The following is a 23,365-nucleotide window of genomic DNA, read 5'->3' as shown; positions in this document are numbered from 1 at the left end:
GCTAGTTGGTGTGGACTCGGTGGGCTGAAAGGGCTTTTTCCATGCTGTATCCTTCAATTAATTTAATCAATTTGTAACAAGGCTAAAATGATAAAATCTGTGGTTTAGTGTATTCCTTGATAGTCATTGCATGAATTGAATCAGAAACATGCAGATATCCATTTGTTTTAACCCTTTGATTAAAAAGGATTTGGGTAATGTTATTTCAGCTGCCCCTACTTTCTTTAACAGTATACAGGAGATTTTTTCTCCATGCAGAAGTCTGTTAAGACCCTTTGCTTAACTGAACCACATCCCAGCTCAATCTGATCCACAGTATAGATGAGGGTTCTTTCGGTGGAAGCTGAATTTTATTTTAAAAACAGTCAAGGCAATATAAGGTGATCTTCCTTTTGACTTTCAGGTTCAGTTCAGTCCAGTTGCTGGGAGACTTGCTATTCCACGTGTCAGGAGTGACTGGAAAGATGACAACAGAGACTGCCTCAGAAGATGACAATTTTGGCACTGCCCAGTCCAATAAGGTGAAGCTCACATATTGTCACGTTACATGATCTATTATTATGGGCCTTCACAGTGATAAAACCCCAAAAAGTGAAAGGGCACAAATATGCATCATTCATGGTCTGTACCTCAGTTTAACTGACTCTCTCTCTGTGTTACAGGGACATTTAGAAATAAAAGCAGGAATGGGCTTTTTGTCTACTCATGCCTTTCCCTTGTGCCACACTGCCACATTCATCAACCTAATATCCCTTGATTCCCTTAATATTAAAACTGTGTTAAAGTGTTGGTTTGGATCCATTTCACACGTTTTGTTGTCATGTCTTTCATGGTTGGCTTCATTGGCAGTCTGTAGGTTGCCTTAGCTGCTGGGTCCACTTACTACCCCTGTGAAGAGTCTTCCGTCAGTGGATTTGTGACCTGGCCCTGAGATGCTATTTAAATGGATCCTACATAAACTGACCAGACTGGAATCCTTCACTTAACTTGGGTGTGTCCCTGATAGAAATCTTCATAATGAAACTATTTGGTTACGTAAGTGAAGATAATTCCATTTATGAGGAGTCCAAAATTAAGGCTCATAAATAAAACGGTGGATAATAAATTTAAAGAGCAATCTGAAAAAAACATTTGTCTATTGTGGTAAGAATGTGGAAGTTGTTATCATGGGGATGATAGAGGCTTGCATGGGTCCAATGGGACCTGAAATGAATATGACTTTATAAGGGAGAACAACAAATTTTGACAGGATGGGATTGAGAAAGATTTTTATGGAACATGAACATAGGCACAGTCTGACTGAGCTGACTGAATTGGATCTCTGTATAAATTGGGTATGATTTAATATATCAGGGTGCATTTTGTAGAATATAATGTGATGTTTTATTCCTTTAGGCTATAATTGGTGCGCTTGGGGCGGAGAGGCGGAATCGTGTACTGGCTGGGCTCTACATGGGCCGCTCCGACACACAGCTCGTGGTGCGTCAGGCCTCGCTGCACGTCTGGAAAATTGTAGTGTCTAATACCCCACGCACTCTGCGGGAGATATTGCCAACGCTCTTCACACTGTTGCTGGGTTTCTTGGCCAGCACCTGCCCTGACAAGAGAACGGTGAGTTCAAACATTGAATGACATTGGAGGCAAGAAGATGCAAAGAAGTGACGTCTACAGAGATAATGCAACGTCGCATAATCAGCATCATAAACAATACATGGAAAATATTACAATGGCAGTGAATATAGCTGTTGTTTCATAATTTTGGTGAGCCAGGTTTGTGACTGAATTCCAGTAATGGCTATGTGCATTGTTACCACTTTAGCTGTAGCTGTGTGGGTATCCACTGGGTGTTTCAGCTTCGTCGGACATCTGAAAGACAGCAGGTATTGATGTGTAGGGTAGGTGTGTAGTAGAAATTAGTGGGGGAAATAGGATTACTCTGTAGAAACAGTGTAGACTCGATGGCCCAAACTGGCCTTCTTTGTTTTAACGGAAATATGAAACAAATGATGAAAGCAAAATCCCTTTTGCTGCTGTCCTTGTCTAACCATTCTGAAATTAGAGCTGAATACAATCTGAACTGGTTAGATATAATCGTGCATCAATCCTAGCATGACATCAGATTTAAAAACGAATCCAATTTATGGCACACAAGCTGAATCACGTTGTAAACAGTGCTCAAAAGGTAAAAGAAACAAATAAGTATTGATTCTCTTTGAAAATAAATATAATTCTCATTATGTTATACATTGGCATTAATTCAAAATCATTAGATTGTGGAATTTGTTGACAAGTAGCTATATTACTAAACTCTTACAGCTTAGTATTTGGGTATATCAAGCAATCAAAAAAACTGGGTCAGGGAAACATTGCAGAAAAGCCAGCAACCTGGTACCATTAAATATGACAATCCAACAGTTGTAAAACAGCTGAAGCACTTGCGTGACAGTCACTGCTTACATTATCCAACGTAACTCCTGGGATAGGAGCACATTTGGAACTGAGGGTTCATCAAGCCAGTATAAATAAGGTGCACTTCGGCTGAAATATTAATTATGGATATTCAGACTCAAAGCTGTTGCACAGAAGAATCCCAATCTTCTGTTTGGGCATGCTAAAAAATTCAATGAGTTGCAAAAATGTTTACTGTCTGGGGTAACACCATAAATATCCAAAGAATGCAACCAAAAATTGAGAAATTGAGTTTAAAAGATGTATTAGTTTATTTTTAGATTAGAGATACAGCATAGAAACAAGCCCTCAGCCCATCGGGTTCATGCCAACCATTGATCACCTGTTCATACCAGTTCTATGTTATTCCACTTCTCATCTACACCTAACACAAGGAGCAATTTACAGAGGCCAATTAACTTACAAACAGGCATGTTTTTGGGGATGTGAGAGGGAACCTGAGCACCTGGAGGAAGCCCACACAGTAACGGAGAACATGCAATTCCGGACAAACAACACCTCAAGTCAGGATTGAACCCGGGTTTCTGCTGTCCCGACTTTTAGTGTTCCTTGAATGTGTAACAACCAGGGAGAATCGAGGTAATCAGCAGATGTCGTGCATTTTGATTTCCACAAGGCATTTGATTAGATATCACAAAATGTTAATGCACAAATGCTCTGGAAATCACGGATAATAACAAAATTAACAACAAAAATAGACTTGTTGCCAATGGACTGTTTTCCATTCATAGTTGCCGTAATAGTTTATATTAGTGAACTGACTTAATAGTAGAAAACCAGTATTAATGACAGATAAAGAAGTTGAATGGCTTGTCAAGTTTGCTGAAGAGAAAATAGTAGGTAGGATGGAAACTTGTGAGACAAAGCAAAAGGAAAAGGGTTAAGCAGTTGGGCAAAAAAATTGATGGACAGAGTCCAATATGGGGTACGTGACGTTATTTACTTTGGCAAGAAGAATAGAAAAGCAGAATATTGGGAAGAGAAACCAGAGTTTTGGTGTACAGATGGATATGAGTGTTCTTAAGCATGGAAATTGATACCTTGGATTAAATCGAAGGTAAACACAAAATGCTGGAGTAACTCAGCGGGTCATGCAGCATCTCTGGAGAGAAGGAATGGGTGACGTTTCGGGTCGAGACCCTTCTTCAAACTGTGTAATATGGTTTATATGGAGCGGTTTAATCACTTGAAAACTGGCTGCCTGTTTTAACGTTTTATTTATCGAGCTCAGGTGTTTGCAAGGTTTTGTATTGACATCTTCTCTGACTTCTGCCTACAGATTGCTGCAAGGACGTTGGGTGACCTTGTGCGGAAGCTTGGGGAGAAGATTTTGCCCGAAATTATTCCCATCCTGGAAGCAGGGTTAAAATCAGAGAAGAGTGATGAGAGACAGGGTGTTTGCATCGGTCTCAGTGAGATCATGAAATCCACCAGCAAAGATGCAGTAAGTATCTCATCACATTGAGTTTGTCATCATATGTATTCACCCTATTTCCCCTCTTCAAAGACCTCGAGGTCTTGCACGGGGGATGGGAAGAGCCGTAACTTCCATGGGGAGAGAGATGTGAGTCAGCTAAACTGTTGACTCATAATATAAACCTTAATTGAACCAATGAATTTTAGCAGAAGATGGAACAAAGATGATGGCATCACATTCATATTTGCATTGAACAACCTCTTGTCCTCTCGTTTAACCTCCACTTCAATTTATCATGCTCTCAGAGCACACAGCATGGAAACAGACCATTCAGCCCAACTCGTCCAAATTGCCAAATTTGGGCTTGTCTGTTAATCTGAGATCACTATCTATCCTGACCTTATATTCAAAGACTTTGTTTCCAACACCTTATGAAAGGATTTACACTCATTTAGGTTTTTGGGGTAATTGAATAAAACTGGTTAACGAGGTAAATATAAGGACCACCTTAAAGTTGGAAAGCAGGGTTGAGCATGTTAATCTTTATTTGGAAGTAAAGTCATTACTCCCTCACACTGGTCTCTACCTTGGAATTGCCTTTTTTGCTTTACCTGTGGATTTAGATTTGTTTTTCTGAGGTGGGCAACTGGTTGAACCATTCTTTGGTTTACGTGGCTGAAAACATATCACGTCCTGTTCATCTCCGCAAGTAATGCATTATTCTACACTAGAATGCATGGATGACCTTTGTTTCTGTTCTAACATCTTAAGCTCCTCAAAACAGGAACATTCATCCCATGATATCTGTTTTGAACACGATGGGAAACTACGCTAATTCCCTTTGCCTGCATCTGAACTACATCACTCCATTCCCGGCCTATCTAAAATCCTAAATACCATAATTGTGTCTGCTTCCACATCCACCCCTGCAGTATGTTCCAGGCACCTACTACTCTCTATGTAAAAAAAAAAAAATAATAAACTTGCCCTCCACATCTTTAAACTTGCTCACTCTGACTTTAAAGCTATGCTCTCTAGTATTTGACAATTCCACCCTGGGAAAGATTCTGGCTATGTACCCTATATGCCCCTCATACTGTTATGAATTTCTGTGAGGTCTCCCCTCAGCTTTGATGCCGCTCTGTAATTCTTCCTCCATGGTTTCTGGCATCAAGTATGAGGAGTTGCAGGAGCTGCTACTATCTCCCCTCATTTCCTCTTCAATCTAATGATGCTCATCAAATTCACCTCTTGTTCTATATTCTGCGATTCCCACCACACTGCTCTCGATCCAACTTCCCCATGCTGATATGATGGGATTTCCTTCTAGGGTACAGCCTTTGTCCCTTCAAACAAAATCATTATCCCATGTGTTATTTCTGAGAATTTTGCTTTGCAACCCAATATAAGATTTTATTTTTCAATCAGAATACAGAACATAGGCGATTGTAACTATTTCTCTCCTCTCCCTCCAGGTACTTGTCTTCTCGGAGTCTCTTGTTCCCACAGTGCGGAAGGCTCTCTGTGACCCCCTTGAAGTAGTCCGAGAAGCTGCTTCTAAGACATTTGAGCAGCTTCACTCAACAATTGGGTTCCAAGCACTTGATGACATTCTTCCATACTTGCTGGAGCAACTTGTAAGTGTTGGAGTTGGTGGGGGGCTCCTGGTGAAGATATGTTTATTCTTTTGCCAGCTTTCTTCCTTAAATAAATTTGCCTCTCTCCTTAAACTCTGCTTAAAATCTTGCTTTTTCCTCTTCTAATATTTCCTATCTGGTGAGATGCTGAATTTTGTAAAGTCTTCGGTAAACCATCTTGCGACATTTTAGATATTCATTTGTTCATAGACATGCAAATTGTTATGCCTTTGTTGATTGTGTTGGGAATGAATCAACATCATTGATTATTCTATCCATTGCAGAATGGTGTGGAAATGGCAGAATTTGCTCTCGATGGATTGAAGCAAGTGATGGGAGTAAAGAGTCGAGTTGTCCTTCCTTACCTCGTGCCAAAGGTACATCACATGGAGTCCAGCATTTAAGAAAAGCTGGCCATACATCAAAATGTGTGCCAGAGTGCTCCCACATTCTGACCTGCTCTTTATTTAGATGTTGAGCAGAAATTACCAGAAGAAAAGTGTAATTGTTTCTGAAAGCTGGTGTTTTTTTATTTGTCAGAGGAGAATAATTCATCAATAACTCATCTAGGGAGGCTTAAAACTTGTAATTATTGTCATCCTGCAAGAAGGTTTTAGACAATGTGTGGTGTAAGTTAATCTTGGATAGAAGGCCCTGTCAAGGGTCCAGGTGTTAATCATTTTGTATTGGGACATCACAAGCAAGCAGAATGCAGTTGGTACTTTAACATCATTGGAGAGAGACTCTCGTAACAAATGGATGGTAGCTATCTATCCCACCACATTCAATCTAGCCAGAGAGATGAAAACATTTCCGTCACCTCCAACGGGACCCCACTACTGGCCACATCTTCCCATCCTTTCCCCTTTCTGCGTTCCGCAGAGACCTTCCCTCCGTAATTCCCTGGTCCACTCGGCCATTCCTACCCAAACCACCCCATCCCCGGGCACTTTCCACTGCAACCGCAGGAGATGAAACACCTGTCCCTTTACCTCCCCCATCAACTCCATCCAAGGACCCAAACAGTCTTTCCATGTGAGACAGGTTCACCTGCACCTCCTCCAACCTCATCTATTGTATCCGCTGCTCTAGATGTCAACTTCTTTACATCAGCGAAACCAAACACAGGCTCGGCGATTGTTTCGCTGAACACCATCGCTCAGTCCGCCTTAACCAACCTGATATCCCGGTAGCTGAGCAGTTCAACTCCCCCTCCCGCTCCCAGTCTGACCTTTCTGTTATGGGCCTCCTAAAGTGCCATAGTGAGGCCCACCAGAAATTGGAGGAACAGCAGCTCATATTTCGCTTGGCCAGCTTGCAGCCCAGCGGTATGAACATTGACTTCTCTAACTTTAAATAGTTCCTCTCTTCCCCTCCCCCTTCCCAGTTCTCCCTCTATCTTCCTGTCTCCACCTATATCCTTCCTTTGTCCCGCCCCCCTGACATCAGTCTGAAGAAGGGTCTTGACCCGAAACGTCACCCATTCCTTCTCTCCTGAGATGCTGCCTGACCTGCTGAGTTACTCCAGCATTTTGTGATACCTTCGATTTGTACCAGCATCTGCAGTTATTTTCCTACAGCACCCATAGTCGAGATCGAGCCCGGGTCACCGGTGCTGCAAGCGCTGTAAGGCAGCAACTCTACCCCTGCTCCACCGTGCTGCCCGGATGTGTGATAAACTGCTAAGGAGTTTGTTTATCATCGCATTCACTTGTATGTATAGTTGATCATAACCCAGATGAAGAGAGGGGAAAAGGTCAGAGAATCCAGAACCAGAGGTCACAGTTTAAGAATAAAGGCCATTTAGAACGATGAGGAAAAACTTTTTCACATCTTAACAACTTTTTCAGAGAGTTGTAAATCTGTGGAATTCTCTGCCTCAGAAGGCAGTGGAGGCCAATTCTCTGGATGCTTTCAAGAGAGAGTTAGATTGAGCTCTTAATGATATCGGAGTCGGGAGGTACGGGGAGAGGGCAGGAACGGGGTGCTGATTGTGAATGATCAGCCATGATCACATTGAATGGCGGTGCTACCTCGAAGGGCCGAATGGCCTCCTCCTGCACCTATTGTCTATTGAAACTAGTGGAATTACTCAGCTATGACCTGTCATGGTCATGAGAGGTTGATAGCCGTCAGCGCCATAATATGAAAAGGAAGCATAGTTTCTTCCCACTACCACAGTTTCAGTCTAGGGTATCCAAATTTATTATTCCTCCCAGTGTTTGCTTGTTGAATGGCAGAAATTTTCAATTGTTTTTAAAAATGAAGATGCCGAAGAATGCAGAATGTTTTTACAGAAAATAAAACAAAATAAAATGGGTCCTCCAAAAACTAACAGAAGAACCTGGCAATGCACAGCAGGTTGGACATCATTAATGAGAGCTGAAAGAGAATTAACTTTTCAGATCAGTGATCTTTCAACAGATCACACTCGTTGCTCTAGTTATGATTCCGGTCTTTATCCCTGACCCTTCCCAAAGTAATCCTCTTGATATATTAAATGGTACCAATGTGTGTTGGGTGTTCCAAATTAGTCATTTGATTTAGAATCTTGCAAAACAATAAAAATGTTTCTCGTCAACCCCTCTGCTTTTCTTGTTCTTTAGCTTATAACACCACCAGTGAACACGAAGGTGCTCGCATTCCTGTCTTCAGTGGCAGGTGATGCATTGACACGTCACCTCAATGTGATCCTACCTGCTGTCATGACGGCACTGAAGAACAAGATAGGAACTGATGAAGCACAAGAGGTGAGAATCTGCAGGGAAATTGCAGCAAATGCACATCAATGGAAGCTGTGAGCACTGTCACTGAATGACTTAATGTTACCCTTAATGAGCACACTGTCCTTTATTTCATTGGGCATCTATGAATGCGCAAAGGTTATTTTTGAAATTCTTTGACAGTTCAATATGAGTCAGACATCCTCAACATTTTAAATGAAATAATGGTACTTAAAGATTTAAATAATGGATTTGTATCTTTAGCATGTTTTGTCCTAATATATTCATATTGCTTATAATCTAGATCCAGAATGACTGCTGTGTGTTGGACACCGTCATCATTGACTTCCATTGCCTGTGACTGTTGTCGCCTTTCAGAAATGCACTATTGAGATATTTCCTATTTTTGCAGGAACTGGCTAACTGTCAGACAGTAATTTTGTCTGTGGGAGATGAAATTGGGCAAAGAGTAATTCTAGATGACCTTCTGGAAGCAACAAGGAATTCGGATGTCGGGATGCGGAAAGCTGCAGCAACAATCCTCAATATTTACTGCTCAAAGACCAAGGCCGACTACTTTGGCCACGTCAAGAACCTGATGTCTGGCTTGATCAGGCTACTCAATGACTCTGATGAAACTGTCCTGAATGAGAGTTGGGATGCTCTGAATGCAATAACCAAGGTACTTTATCTCTGTACATGGAGGATAGGATGCCCTGCTGAGTCGTATGTATCATAAATTACACTAAGCTTTGCAGTTTTAAGAAGAATTATTATTCATCTGCCTTCAAGACAGTGACTTAGAATTTGCTAGGAAATGCCTGCAGTACTTTATAAAGGTTCCAAAGGTTTTGATATGTCCTGTTGCTATGTTCTAGGACTTGGGTTTAGTTAATTTCATGTGTTTTGTAACTTAAGTTTTCGATTATAATCATTTTGAAAATGGTTTGCAATAGTCAAAGATATTCAGAATAATTAAAAGTCCCTGACAGCGTTGAAAGATGGTAAAACAGGTGACATGGCTTTGCCATTTGCCAGACCTGTCAGGGAATGGGGTTTTCCACTTCAAGGCCCTGTCGCTGCCAAGGTGCACTGTACTCTGGGCCAGACCAGATTGGGCCAGGCACAGAGCACCCACAGACTGCAGTCATTCACCTGTGCCACCAAATGTCAGTCCAATGTACATTCATAGATGGATTTGATAGGTGATTCATTATCCAGTTTGCTGCAAAAGTGAAATTATATTTATAAGTTATAATGAGGCTATGGTTTTTTTATGATGTTTATTTGGATGTAAAGTTCTGCAAGCAAACTTTATTTTTTAATCATTTTTCTTTCTCCTATATTAGAAGTTGGATGCTGGAAGCCAACTATCACTTGTGGATGATCTGTACAGAGACATCCGTGCAGCAGCAGCAGAGGCCAGAGACAACCACTTAAGAGGATTCTGCATTCCCAAGAAAGTAAGAAAATGTTTGACCTAAATCAATGGGTCACTGGGAAATGGCACATTCTCCAGGAATGTTTTTGTTCATTATATTTTGACAGTGCCAAAAGCTGTGCAGAAATGTTGCTGCTACCAAAGAAGAAATTTTAATAAATTGCTGCATCAATATTTGAATTGAATTGAATAAATTTTATTAGCCAAGTATGTATGCATACAAGGAATTTGCCTTGGTGCCTTGCTCGCAAGTAACAACACGATATACAGTAAACAATTAAGAATAAAACATTATAATTTAAACATGTGAAGAATGAACTAAAATACCAGAGCCAAAGGAGGCTTCAGACTTGTGGTTGTTGAGTAGAGCTACTGCCCGTGGGGGAAAATAAAAGCTGTTTTTATGTCTGGCTGTGGCTTCATTGACAGTCCGGAGTCGCCTTCCGGAGGGAAGTGCTTCAAAGAATTTGTGGCCAGGATGAGGGGGGTCAGAGATGATCTTACCCGCTCGATTCCTGGCCTTTGCAGTGTACAGTTTGCCGATGGAGGGAAGGTTGCATCCAACAACCTTCACGGCTGATCGAACGATGCGCTGCAGCCTCCGGATGTCATGCTTGGTGGCTGAGCCAAACCAGACCATGGTGGAGAAGGTGAGGACAGATGGCAGTATAAAACTGGACCATCATTGCCTGTGGCAGATTGTATTTTCTCAGCTGCTGCAGGAAGTCCATCCTCTGTTGGGCCTTTTTGACTGGAGTCGATGGTGGCCCCCCCATTTAAGGCCCCTGGATATGATGGTTCCAAGGAACTTAAATGACTCCACGGATGTGACTGTGGTGTTGTTAACGGTGAGTGGGGGGAGGGGAGTGGGAGCTCTCCTAAAGTCTACAATCAATTCCACTGTCTTAAGAGCAGTGAGCTCCAGGTTGTTGCGATGGCACCAGGACATCTGCCTACAGACTTCCTGTCTGTAGGCAGATTCCTCCCCGTTCTTGATCAGTCCAATCAGGGTTGTGTCGTCTGCAAATTTGAGAAGCTTGACAGAGGAGTCTGTGGAGGTGCAGTCGTTGGTGTAGAGAGAGTAAAGGAGAGGGGAGAGTACGCAGCCTTGTGGTGCTCCTGCAGTGGAACTCGTTCAGGTCGTTGGTCAGCTGACGATTGTCCAAGGATCGGGGGCTTTCCTCTTGTTGTTGGTGATTCAGGGTGCAAATAAAAAGATAGAAGCAATTGGAAGTAGTTGATTTGCAGGTTAAAAATAGAGTGAAGCAGCTTCTGTCGTATTGAACTTATGGAGTGTTAAGTGAGAGGAGATGAGACTTGGGAAGAGATAAAATTGTAAATGCTCTCCTGTATGATGTAAAATTAATTAAGAATCTACTCGAGGGACAGTGGATATTCAATGTTGTTTTGTTGACGAAATCTTGTTAACGTTTGGTGCCTCAACTCAATGCAGCATGTTATCACAGGGTGTTACGTCGATCCTGCCCATTCTACGAGAGGGTGTATTGACCGGAAGCCCAGAGCAGAAGGAAGAAGCTGCCAAAGCCCTCGGACTTGTAATCAAGCTAACTTCTGCTGAAGCACTGAAGCCATCAGTGGTGAACATCACTGGACCTTTAATCCGTATCTTGGGCGATCGGTTCAGCTGGAATGTGAAGGTGGCACTCCTCGACACCCTTAGTTTATTGCTCAGTAAGGTAAGAACTGAGGCCTTGAATGCAAAACACTTCCCTGTCATTTTTCCATTTTGCTTTCTCACTGATCCCCTGCCCCACCCCACTTGTCCTACATGTATAAAGAAAGTGTTGTCCTAAAGAATGAAGATTTTACACAAGATTTAGTTCTAAACGTTTACAGTAGGAGCAACAAAGTATTCTGAGTATAAATGAGAAAGGTGGAAATATGTTTACCTCATGAAATAGATCAATAGAAATGTATTGTTTTTTGTTTGAAAATTTTACATTGATAATAAAGCTCTCCTGATTAAAGATTATTATTTTTTTTTATCATTGTACTGAGGACATCCACAAATCAGAAGATAACAGATTTTGCAGACTTCTTGCGGACAGTCTCAATATGCTTATCTACCTGGAATGGCTTATTTAATCATAATGTGCAACCTTTTGTCTCACAATTTTTTACTTCCTTGCTCTTTGACTCCTTCCAACTTTTGCTTTGTGTATCCAACAACTTTTACCAAGAGTGGAACTTGCATCTTGCCAAAAGTAATCGTTCAGTTTATAATGTTCCCTCCCCATTTCATAAACCATGTACTGTTCAATATATATACCATTGGACACCTTCAAACAATTCCAGCAAACCAATGATCAGGTTTGGTATCAGAATATAATGAAGCCACACATATAAACCGTTCCTGCTGTTTACTTAACGGTTACATTATTCCTATTTTTGTGAATAGATTGTTCAACTTCGCTCCTTTTTTCTGTGAAACCTAGTCAATTCTCAACAGAGATAACCTTGCACCTTGTTGAACAGGGGACGTACCAGGTCCTCTTATGCCAAAATGTTGCAGCAGTCTTCTTCAATTCAAAGCCAATGAAAATCTTAGTGAATGATCATGACCTACAGTGTTATCCCTCCGAGTGATCAGAGCACAGTGTTGAGCTTTTCTGACTCGGACACAGAATATTTTATCCTGGACCCATCTATCAATAGTATCTCTCATCAAAACCTGTGTGGTATAGTTAATGATTTTTGCATGTTTAGCAGAGCAAACTCTTAGAATCCTTAGAAAGTGATTCTCTGTCTCGTCGCACATATAGAAAACTACAACTTCTTCTGTTAACCTCAGAAATTAATGTATTACGTTGAGTAATTTTTGATGTGCCTGTAGTATATAGAGTAGCTTGGCTATTGCTAAGCCAGGCACAATTAAATGAGATTTTACTGGCTGAAATGTATCTTTCCAGTGCTGACTCGGCGTTCATTTAATTGCCATGGTTTTTGAATATATTTTGATGTCTAGGTGGGGATTGCCCTGAAGCCCTTCCTTCCACAACTTCAAACCACCTTCACTAAAGCCCTGTCCGACACAAATCGTGCTGTCCGCCTAAAAGCAGCTGAAGCTCTTGGAAACCTGATTGTTATTCACACCAAGGTGGACCCACTGTTTACTGAGCTGCTGAATCTAGTGCGAAATGCGGATGATTCTAGTGTAAGGTATGTGCCACGAGTTAAATAGGAAAATAACTGCAGATGCTGGTACAAATCGAAGGTATCACAAAATGCTGGAGTAATTCCAGCATTTTGTGATACCTGCCACAAGTTAAAAGGAGAAATGGGTTTTGCTGTTGCGTTACGTCGCAATAATCATTTTTTTTCTGAGAAATTTCAAATGAATAGTGAATTCCCTTAAAATCTATGTGGCCAGGACCCTCCTCTGTAGCAACCTGATACCAGATGAGTTGAACATTAAGCATTTGGGGACACCAATCTGTGCCATGACGAGATAAATGTATTGGTGCGGTGGAGCAGGAGGAGCTGTAAAACCAATTCAAATGTATGTAATATATTCAAAGGAATGTCTACAGATAGAATTATTCAAAAAGAAGAGTGTGAATCTGTTTGGCAGTACTTTCTTAATTAGATGCTGTTTATTGCTGGTGGTAGTCCATTTATTTGCAAGTGGAGATGAAATAGTGTGTCAAGAGTGGGGAGTCAAACTAAGGCAGGACCTTCACAATGAATGGCGGGGCCCTGGGGAGTGCTGTGGAGCAAAGGGATCTAGAAGTGCAGGTACATAGTTCCCTGAATGTGGCATCACTGATAGAAAATGTAGTCAAGAGGGCTTTCAGTACATTGGCCTTCATCAATCAGGGTATTGAGTATGGAAGTTGGGATGTTATGTTATAGTTGTACAACATCTTGTTGAGGCCACAATTGGAGTATTGTGTTCAGTTTTAGTCACCCTGCTCTAGGAAGGATGTTGTTAAGCTGGGAAGTGTGCAGAGAAGATTAATGTGGATGTTGCTTGGATTCGAGGGCCTGAGCTATAAGGTAGTGGAGCAGGTTACGACTTTACTCCTTGGAGTGCAGGAGGCTCGGGTGATCTTATAAAGGTGTATAAAATCTATGGGGAATAGATAGGGTGAATGCAGAATCTTTACCCAAAGTGGGGGGAATCAAGAACCAGAGGACACAGGTTTAAAGTGAAGAGAGAAAGATTTAATAGCCTGAGGGGTAACTTTTTCACACGGAGGTAGTTGAGGCAGGTACTATAACAACGCTTAAAATATATATTGACAGGTACATAGATATGAAAGGTTTAGAGGGATATGGCCAAACAAGGGCAGTTGGGAGGAGGGTAAATGGGCGTAGGCAAGTTAGGCCAAAGGGCCTGTTTCTGTGCTATGGGACTCTGAGCATTTTGTTTACTGTCTCTTGGGAAGGACATTATAACATCTAGAATATTCTTTATTCAAGCCTTGTATTTCATCAGAATTTTCTAATTAAAATTACATAATTCAATATTTTAATGAAACATTTTATGACTCTGTCTCTACTTTTAGAGAGACTCAACTTCAGGCCCTGCGATTTGTCATCCAGGGGGCTGGTGCCAAGGTCGATGGAAATATCCGGAAAAATATCACCACTCTGTTGTTAAGCATGCTGGGGCATGATGAGGTATGGCAGATCTGGAAGAGGTTGAAAACACTAGATTCACTGTACATAGTGCACAGTAAACTAGAAAGATGATGGATCATCATTAAATGAATGTTTACCTGCCTCTAAATGGAATATGAAGTAGCAATTTGAGAAGCACATGATTTTACATAGGTTAAGAAATATAATGTATCAGTAGTTCTATTTATGAGGATTGAGTGATAATGGTCTAGTATTTTGGCATGTTTCTTGTATAATCCCCTAATGGCTGAGTCTTCTTCCTCTCAGGACCTCACACGTATGGCTTCAGCTGGCTGTTTAGGAGAACTATGTTTATATTTACCAGATGATGAACTCAGTATAATTCTCAAAAAACACCTTTTGGGTAAGCGATGAACAATGTGACTGTAGCGCCGGTCAGGAATTGGTTTCAGTTGCTTGCTACTCCACATCTGGAATGTTATGCATTGTTCTGAGTTAGGACACCATTCACCAGGATTGTACCAGAACTGAGATGTTCCAACCTTGAGGGAAGACTGAACTAGATGTGTCTCTTCTGTTGCACAATGGAAGCCTATTATATCATGAGTTTTCTGGGAGATAGGTGGCCAAAAATGCCTCCACATGTGGAGGGCAGCCAGAAAAGTGGAAAATAAGCTATTACCAGGGGTATTACAGGAAAATACCACAGAGGCAGTCAACTGGAACTTATTAAACATTGGGTTGGGAGGCAGGGGTGGAGTAGTGGGGTTATGACAGATGCAGATAGATTTAAATAAGGAAACTTGAATAGACCTTAAGTGCCAAAATAGCATGATAACGTGCCTTTATTGTACACTTAAATGATACTTTCAATACTTTCTGATATTGGGACAAGCCCACTATTGCTCCCTTATGCTGAGGTTTTGCATCCATTATAAACTCTTGTTTCTACAACTGCTTATGGAAATTATACATTCAGAGTTTGTTATGGTGAATGTTCATCCTGGCTTTTAGTCTCTGTACATTCATTATTCTTGAGAAGAGAGTGACCTCTGGCAAAATGCACATGTATCGTATCATATCATATCATATACATACAGCCGGAAACAGGCCTTTTCGGCCCTCCAAGTCCGTGCCGCCCAGTGATCCCCGTACATTAACACTATCCTACACCCACTAGGGACAATTTTTTTAATTTTTTTTTAACATTTACCCAGCCAATTAACCTACATACCTGTACGTCTTTGTAGTGTGGGAGGAAACCGAAGATCTCGGAATAAACCCACGCAGGTCACGGGGAGAACGTACAAACTCCTTACAGTGCAGCACCCGTAGTCAGGATCGAACCTGAGTCTCCGGCGCTGCATTCGCTGTAAAGCAGCAACTCTACCGCTGCGCTACCGTGCCGTACCGTACCGTGTCACAAGATTCTGATTTAAAGTTTGTGAAAAATACTGTTTAATGCAAGTTTACTTCACACTTTCGATCAGTTCAAATAGTTTACTACAATCCAAGGTCAGAGGTATTAATTAAAGATAATAAACTCTTGAAAATGTAGCTTTTATGTTTCTTGAAAAGTGAATTATCTGACTGTTCACACAACTTGCGATTTCGGGCTGTTAAAAATAAACTGTTTTATTTTAAATTATTTTCAATCCCACACAATTTGTATTAATCATAAAGTAAATTTGAAAATAAATCTCAAATTCAACATAGGAGTTGACTTGTATTTCACATTTGGAACCATATGAAGAATAAAACGTCCACATGTTTAAAAGCCAAGAAGTAACAAGTGGGCTTGCTAACTGTTGCCCCTTACTATCCTTCTGAATCACACTGCTGGTTCTCTCTCAAAACTCCCATCACTGTTTCTAGTTTGTTACTACAACAATATTTATAAGGTTTATTATCAAGAACATGTTTTACAGGTAATATACTTGTACTTTTAAAAGTAATAACTGTACTTTTTTGCCTGATTATGAGTTTTGTGTTTCCTACACTTGGGGGAAAATGGCTGTGTAGGTTCAATTATTGACGTTGCGTAACTTTATTTGCAGCCGATGTATCTGGCATTGACTGGATGGTGAGACACGGACGAAGTGTGGCCCTTTCGATTGCAATGAAAGCAGCTCCCAGCAAGCTTTGTACACCCGAGTACAATTCAAGCATATTGGACATGATTATCGCAAGTGCTACAGCTGACCGGGTAAGCAGTGGAACCCATTTTGCTTTTGTTTGTCAAACCAACATTTACAGTTTATTCATTCCACAGCCGAATATCAGGTGGGCCTACAAATCTGGGGAAGTCACATCGGGAGCTGCTGCTTAATATGTGTATGAAATGCATATGAAATATATGCATTTGGCCAGACGACTGGGTCAGAGCATCTCTAAAGCAGCAAGGCTTGTGGGGTGCTCCCGGTCAGCAGTGGCGAGTACCTACCGACAGTGATCCGAGGAGGGACAAACCGGTGACGGGGTGTTGGGCGCCCAGGGCTCATCGATGCGTGAGGGCAACGAAGGTTATCCCGTCTGGTCCGAACCGACAGAAGGTTTCCTGTGGTACAGGTCACAGAAAATATTAATGGTGGTCACTGGAGGAATGTGTCACAATACACAGTGCATCGCACCCTACTGTGTATGGGGCTGGGTAGCCGCAGACCGGTCAGAGTGCCCATGATGACCCCTGTCCACCTTAGAAAGCGCCTGCATTGAGCACGTGAGCGTCGGAACTGGACCTTGGAGCGGTGGAAGAAGGTTGCCTGGTCCGATGTCCAGTTTCCTTTTAGATCACGTGGATGGCCGTGTACATGTGCGCCGTTTACCTGGGGAAGTGATGGCACCAGGATGCACTGTGGGAAGCCGACAAGCCGGTGGAGGGAGTGTGATGCATTGGGCATTGTTCTGCTAAGAAACCCTGGATCTGGCCATTCATGTGGGCGTCAATTGACACGTGTCACCTACCTAAACATCGTTGCAGACCAGGTACATATCTTAATGGCAATGGTATTCCCTGATGAGGGTAGCCTCTTTCAGCAGGTTAATGCACCCTGCCACACTGCACACATTGTTCGGGAATGGTTTGAGGAACATGATGAAGCGTTCATGGTGTTGCCCTGGCCTTCAAATTCTCCAAATCTCAATCCGATTGAGCATCTGTGGGATGTGCTGGATCGACAAGTCCGATCCACGGCGGCTCCACCTCGCAACTTACAGGACTTGAAGGATCTGCTGCTAATGTTTTGTTGCCAGATACCACAGGACACCTTCAGGGGTCTTGTAGAGTCCATGCCTCGGCGGGTCGGCGCTGTTTTGGCGGCACACGGAGGACCAACAGCATTTAGGCAGGTGGTCATAATGACTTGACTCATCAGTGTATATTTACACAAATGTATTTTCAGTGCAAATCTTTTTCTCCTGTACAAACCTTTTGGTTCACCTGTTAAAAATAATCTCTTAGAACAAATCTCTCAGCACTGCTAAGTATGCATGCAATCCATTGGTTCATTGTGAGGAATTTGGGGTATTATACTCATTTTCATTTTGTAATTTCAGAAGCAAAATAATGCAGGTGATAGAGATCTGAAATAAAAACAAAATATGTTAAAAATGCCCTGCAATTTGTTTGGCATCTGTGGAGGGAGTAAGGGTTTCAGATTCATTGCTTTTTGTCAGACTGGGAATAGTTAGTGCACAGGTTCTACAGTGCAAAGAATGGGAAGAGAATATAAATACAAAAGAGAACACAAAGGAAGCTCTGTCAACCTTCTCAAGTTTGCGGACGACACAACTCTGATTGGACTGATCCAGGATGGGGAGGAATCTGCCTACTGACAGGAAATGATACAGCTGGCGTCCTGGTGCCATCGCAACAACCTGGAGCTCAATGCTCTTAAGACAGTGGAATTGATTGTAGACTTTAAGTTCCTTGGAACCATCATCTCCAGGGACCTTAAATGGGAGTCCGCCATCGACTCCACAGTCAAAAAGGCCCAAGGATGTACTTCCTGCGGCAGCTGAGAAAACACAATCTTGCCACAGGCAATGATGGTCCAGTTTTATACTGCCATCATAGAGTCTGTCCTCACCTTCTCCATCATGGTCTGGTTTGGCTCAGCCACCAAGCATGACATCCGGAGGCTGCAGGCATCATTCGATCAGCCGAGAAGGCTGTTGGCTACAACCTTCCCCCCATCGACGAACTGTACACTGCAAGGGCCAAGAAGCGAGCGGGCAAGATCATTTCTGACCCCTCTCACCCTGGCCACAAACTCTTTGAAGCACTTCTCTCTGGAAGACGACTCCGGACTGTCAAAGATGCCTCAGCCAGACATAATATCAGCTTTATTCCACGAGCAGTAGCTCTGCTCAACAGCCAAAAGTCTGTAGCCTCCTTTTGCTCTGGTATTTTATTTAATTCTTCACATGTTTAAATTATAATGTTTTATTTTTAATTGTCTATTGTATATCGTGTTGTTACTTGCAAGCAAAGCACCAAGGCAAATTCCTTGTAGGTATACATATTTGGCTAATAAAGTTTATTAAATTCAATTCAAGATGGCTTTATGGTGGCTAGAAATATTAGGTAACTAAAGTGATAGTGCGAGCTCTCAAATGTGGAAGAGGAGAAAATGTAGGCTTTTTTTTACGTGCGTTCATTCAAAAGATGTGGGGTTCATATTAAATTACCTATCCCAAATTGCCCTTGAGAAGGTGGTGGTGAGCTGCTGTCTTCAACTGCTGCAATCCTTGAGGCAAAAGTATACCACAACACTGTTGAGAGGAACTTCCTGGGATTTTACCCAGCAAGAGCGAATGAATGGCAATATAATCATGCCTTTGCTGCCTTTGTTCGTCTAACTGGTACAGATTATTATTTGGAGTGTAGTGTCCAAGAAGTATTGATGAGTTGCTGCAGTGCATCTCGTATATGGTAAAAACTGCCATATAAAATGCCTATAAAATGGTGGAGGCAGATACGATAGTGCCTTTTAAGAGCCTTTTGGATAGGCATGTGATATGCAAGGAATCGTGGCATATTGTTCACATGCAGACGGACAGAGGAGATGCGTTTAACTTTGCATCATGTTTGAAACTGACATTAAGGGGGAAATGGCCTTTCTTTGTAGGGTACTATTGTATGTTCACTGTTTACCCTGTAAAAGTTCTGAAAATCTCTAATGTATGAAGTTGCAATCATTTTTACCTATGCCAGCTAAAATGTCAGCAAAGAACCCAGGATATCATATTCAAATTTGCCTTTCTGAAAAGATTTTGTTCATTTGTTTAGTATTCTAGAATTTTTCTTTTCCAGTTGCTTGAGAATTCTGATTCATAAATACCAGATTAATAAGAATTTACTATACTGCGGATGCTAGATTTCTGGATGTACTCAGCAGGTCAGGCTGAATCTATGAAGAGAGAAACAGTTATCAGTTCACATCAGTGACATTTGATCAGAATCTATTTATCCCCCCCCCCCAAGAGATGTTGATTTGTTCCCATTTTGGGTTGGTTTTCTACAAGGTGGGTTTTCTATGTTCCTCGAGGAAGTTCCATTGTAGGATGCCTTTGTTTCAGGCTTATGCAAATTTTTCTCTGGAATGAAATGCAATAAGAAACATTTCCAAATTATTTGGTCACGACTGAATTGCCCGCCACCTTTCCCAATCCTCTTTTATCCAAATAGGAATTCTGCCTGTATGTTTTCTTTTAGTTTGACAAAAAAACCCCAATGATTTCTGGTGCAACAACTCTGCAAATTCCTCAACAAATTAACTTGTCTTGAAAACTGCTCATTTAAAATGACTGGTTACAATGGGACTCAGTGTGCAAAGGTGGGCGTTGATCCAGCAATGATGAGCTATTTAAAGTTGCTTTTAATTTTTTTTTAAAGACTAAATTTCATGGCAGTAAGTACGGTTATAATATAATTTGAACATCTTGGTAGTCATCAACATCACCAACGCAAAGTGAAACCTTGTTTTTTTTTTGTAGATTCCCATCACTACAAGTGGAATCCGAGCCTTGGGATTCCTGATGAAGTATCAAATACAGACAGAAGATGGAGCAGTGTCTCTAAAACTCATCACATTACTGGTGAAGGTAAAACCTTGCAAACATTCTTCGGTGCGGTTGTTAATGATTAGAAAAAAATTAGAAATTGCTGCAGGTACTCAACCAGTCAAGCAGCGTCTATGAAAAGGGAAAGAATCAGCATCTTAGTTTAATGAACCTTGATCAGAAATTGGAAAATGTTATGGATAAAACAAGTTGCAGAGAAAATGAAGAAGGGCAGAAAAAACAGGTTTAAAATGGGGTAGAGGGCATTAGGAATACAATACCTGGTGGAGCATACAGGTTAGTTTGCTTTCAAGGCAAGTGCAGCCAGATCTGCTGTAGTGTGACTTTCTAGAACGCTAGGCTTCCTAGGAGCGTAACTATCGTGCTATAGCAGAACGATCTGTAGGAGGATATGAGCAAGAAAGAGAGAAACTGATCTGAATGCTTGAATTGTGAGAATCGATGGAATGTCCAATCATTGGAGATTATTAAATTTGCTGAGTTTGTAATCTAGTCAGGCATGTCATATTTTTTCATCCAATTAGTGTTAAATATTTTATTTTCGAGTGCTCTTGCGTATGGTTTTTGATCTATACACAAACTCTCACTCTGCAGAATTTACAGAATTCATCAAGTGACGTGAAACTGGTGGCGGAGAAAATGGTCTGGTTGTGTAGTAAAAACACTTTGAATCCACTTGACCCTCAGACAATTAAACCTATCCTGAAAGCCTTGCTTGATAATACAAAGGACAAAAACACCAGTGTGCGAGTATTTAGTGAACAGGCCATTGTCAGCCTCCTCAGGTTAAGGGAAGGAGAAGAGTTGTATCAGGTATGTGGCATGCACTTGTGATTTTACTGTCTGAAAATAATATATTTGAAAGAGATTACCAGATATTGTTGAATTGGAGCCACTGCTGGATAAATCTAAAAGCTTCCTTCCAAAGGTTTTCACCAAATGTTAACTTTCCATGCAGTTATGGAGCCACGGGTAAAGGTTTGTATCATTCACAGTCAGTTCAGTGGGGCAGCATTATGGCAGTTAAACTTGCTGCCTATCAGCTCCAGTGACCCAGGTTCAACCTTGACTTCCAGTATTGTCTGTGTGGAGTTTTCACAACCTCCCTGTGACCATGTGGGTTTCTTCCAGGTGCTCCAGTTTCCTCCCACATGACAAAAAATGGTTGGTTAGTTGGCCACCTTAAATTGTCTGAGTGTGTAGGTGAGTGATATAATCTGGTGGGGGGAAGTTACTGGGAATGTTGGGGGAAAAAAATAGCTTAGGATGGGATTAGAGGAAAAGTTAGGCTTGATGGTCATTGTGGACTTGATGTGCCAAAGAGCTTGTTTTCATGCTATATCTCTCAGTGACTCTGGCATTGTAAGTTTGGGTAGACCTTTATCATGTTGGGGAGGCTGATACTTGCATTCCTTCAGGATCGCCTGAGCAGACCAGAGTCTTGCACCCATGTTGTGACTTTATGGCATTTCCACAAGCAACCAATGTCTCGATTCTCAGATTCCCATCCAGTCTGCGAGTACTTTACTCTAATTTTTTTCTCTAAATTGTCCCTGAATTCCATGGGTCTCGTATTCATTTTCTACTTGACCATGGTTGTCATTCATTTGTATGCTCAAAAGGAATGAGAAGGGATGTTAAATACCCAGCAGCATTGATCTTTCCCACCAAGTCTCTGCCTCTAGTGTGAATGAAGCACACTGGATACATTTCTGGCCTGTGGAATAGTCCTATAAATAGCGAGTGAGTAAGATTAATCTGTAATTGCTGCAGTTCGTAATAACGAATGCCAACAAATTCATGGTGGGAGGCTGTTTCCTCTGGCAGGCATAGTTGAGGAAAGGGTTGACCACAAAGCACTGAGATGAGAAATTCCCTGGTAAATCTTTAGATGGCCTCAGACGACTACAGCTATTTAAGTCACTGAGTTTATTCGTTTTAATTGATAGACTTTTGGACAATTAAACTTAAAGCATGTGAGAATCAGGCATGAAAGTGGTGTCTAGTATACTTAATGCTGCAGTGAACTCAAGGGACAGTGTACTCATATTGTTCTTATAAATGCTTGCCTTTTCCTTTATATTACTTTGTCACTTTAACTTGGAAATGAATTACTGCTGAGCTTGTGGAATCCTCTTGAATTTTAAGATCTACGTGAATGTAAATAGTGAAAAATAAACTTTTATTTTCTTTTAACCCAGAATATATCTAAAATTCTTGATACTGCAAGTCTGGATCTGTTGACTGAAAGTTATAGACGAAGCTTGAAGAAGCTGGCCAGCCAGGTAGACTCATTGGAACAGCTCGACGATACAATCCTAACATGATGTGAAGAGTTGAATGATATTTTTGCTGCATAAATTTAAGTGAAAAGTTTAAATTTTAACCTTGTTTGAAAGTGCAGTCACCATTATGGCAGGCTGTTGGAATTGGACGTGAAACTATTGAGTATTGCTGCACTTGGATTGTGTGAAAAATGAATAGAGGTATTTGTGGTTTCACACCAAGAAATGCCATTAACAACTGTTAACAGCAGAACAAGAGACCTGCTTGTAAAGATCCAGAGAATAACAGCCTTCAGGTTTTCCAAAAAAGTAATCATTCAATAAAAACTTTAACTGGTTGAAGGTCTTGTACTCAACATCCTTTGTGGTTGGTGAATTACCTCTATTGGGAGTCACTTCAGCTTATGTTTGCACGCATGCACGCACGTTGACATGCACACGTACAGGGACAAGTATGGTGTGTGCAGGGGAGACATGGACACTGCACATACAGATGTACAGAAGCAAGCATGTGCAGACAGACCCATGTGAGTGCATATACTTGAATATGTGCTGCATAGAGGATGCCATGTGTGCAGGGAGGTCCAGGTGCATGCAGGGAAATAAGGACACCTGCAGTGTGACAGATGCGCATGCAAAAAATAGGAACATACCGACATGCACTCGCGGAGCTGGCAGATGTGGTCACAGACACAGACTAGTCT

General features: G+C 41.5%; 1 protein-coding gene across 1 annotated transcript in view; it reads left to right on the top strand.

Annotated features, from left to right (window-relative positions):
• gcn1 (GCN1 activator of EIF2AK4) overlaps window positions 1-22,992 on the top strand; it is an 86,006-nt gene extending 63,014 nt beyond the window's left edge. Inside the window, exons 43-58 of the mRNA XM_078421264.1 lie at window positions 404-521; window positions 1,396-1,611; window positions 3,749-3,913; window positions 5,362-5,523; window positions 5,808-5,900; window positions 8,130-8,273; window positions 8,659-8,928; window positions 9,596-9,709; window positions 11,154-11,384; window positions 12,674-12,867; window positions 14,217-14,331; window positions 14,599-14,695; window positions 16,350-16,498; window positions 20,290-20,397; window positions 20,971-21,189; window positions 22,578-22,992. Of these exons, the coding sequence (XP_078277390.1) occupies window positions 404-521; window positions 1,396-1,611; window positions 3,749-3,913; window positions 5,362-5,523; window positions 5,808-5,900; window positions 8,130-8,273; window positions 8,659-8,928; window positions 9,596-9,709; window positions 11,154-11,384; window positions 12,674-12,867; window positions 14,217-14,331; window positions 14,599-14,695; window positions 16,350-16,498; window positions 20,290-20,397; window positions 20,971-21,189; window positions 22,578-22,703 (2,521 nt within the window). The 3' untranslated portion in view covers window positions 22,704-22,992. The remainder of the gene's footprint in view (window positions 1-403; window positions 522-1,395; window positions 1,612-3,748; window positions 3,914-5,361; window positions 5,524-5,807; window positions 5,901-8,129; window positions 8,274-8,658; window positions 8,929-9,595; window positions 9,710-11,153; window positions 11,385-12,673; window positions 12,868-14,216; window positions 14,332-14,598; window positions 14,696-16,349; window positions 16,499-20,289; window positions 20,398-20,970; window positions 21,190-22,577) is intronic.
• Window positions 22,993-23,365: the final 373 nt, after the last annotated feature.

The sequence above is a fragment of the Rhinoraja longicauda genome, chromosome 25 (assembly GCF_053455715.1).
Source record: "Rhinoraja longicauda isolate Sanriku21f chromosome 25, sRhiLon1.1, whole genome shotgun sequence".
NCBI lineage: Eukaryota > Metazoa > Chordata > Chondrichthyes > Rajiformes > Arhynchobatidae > Rhinoraja > Rhinoraja longicauda.
This window is presented reverse-complemented; position numbering and strand designations above follow the sequence as displayed.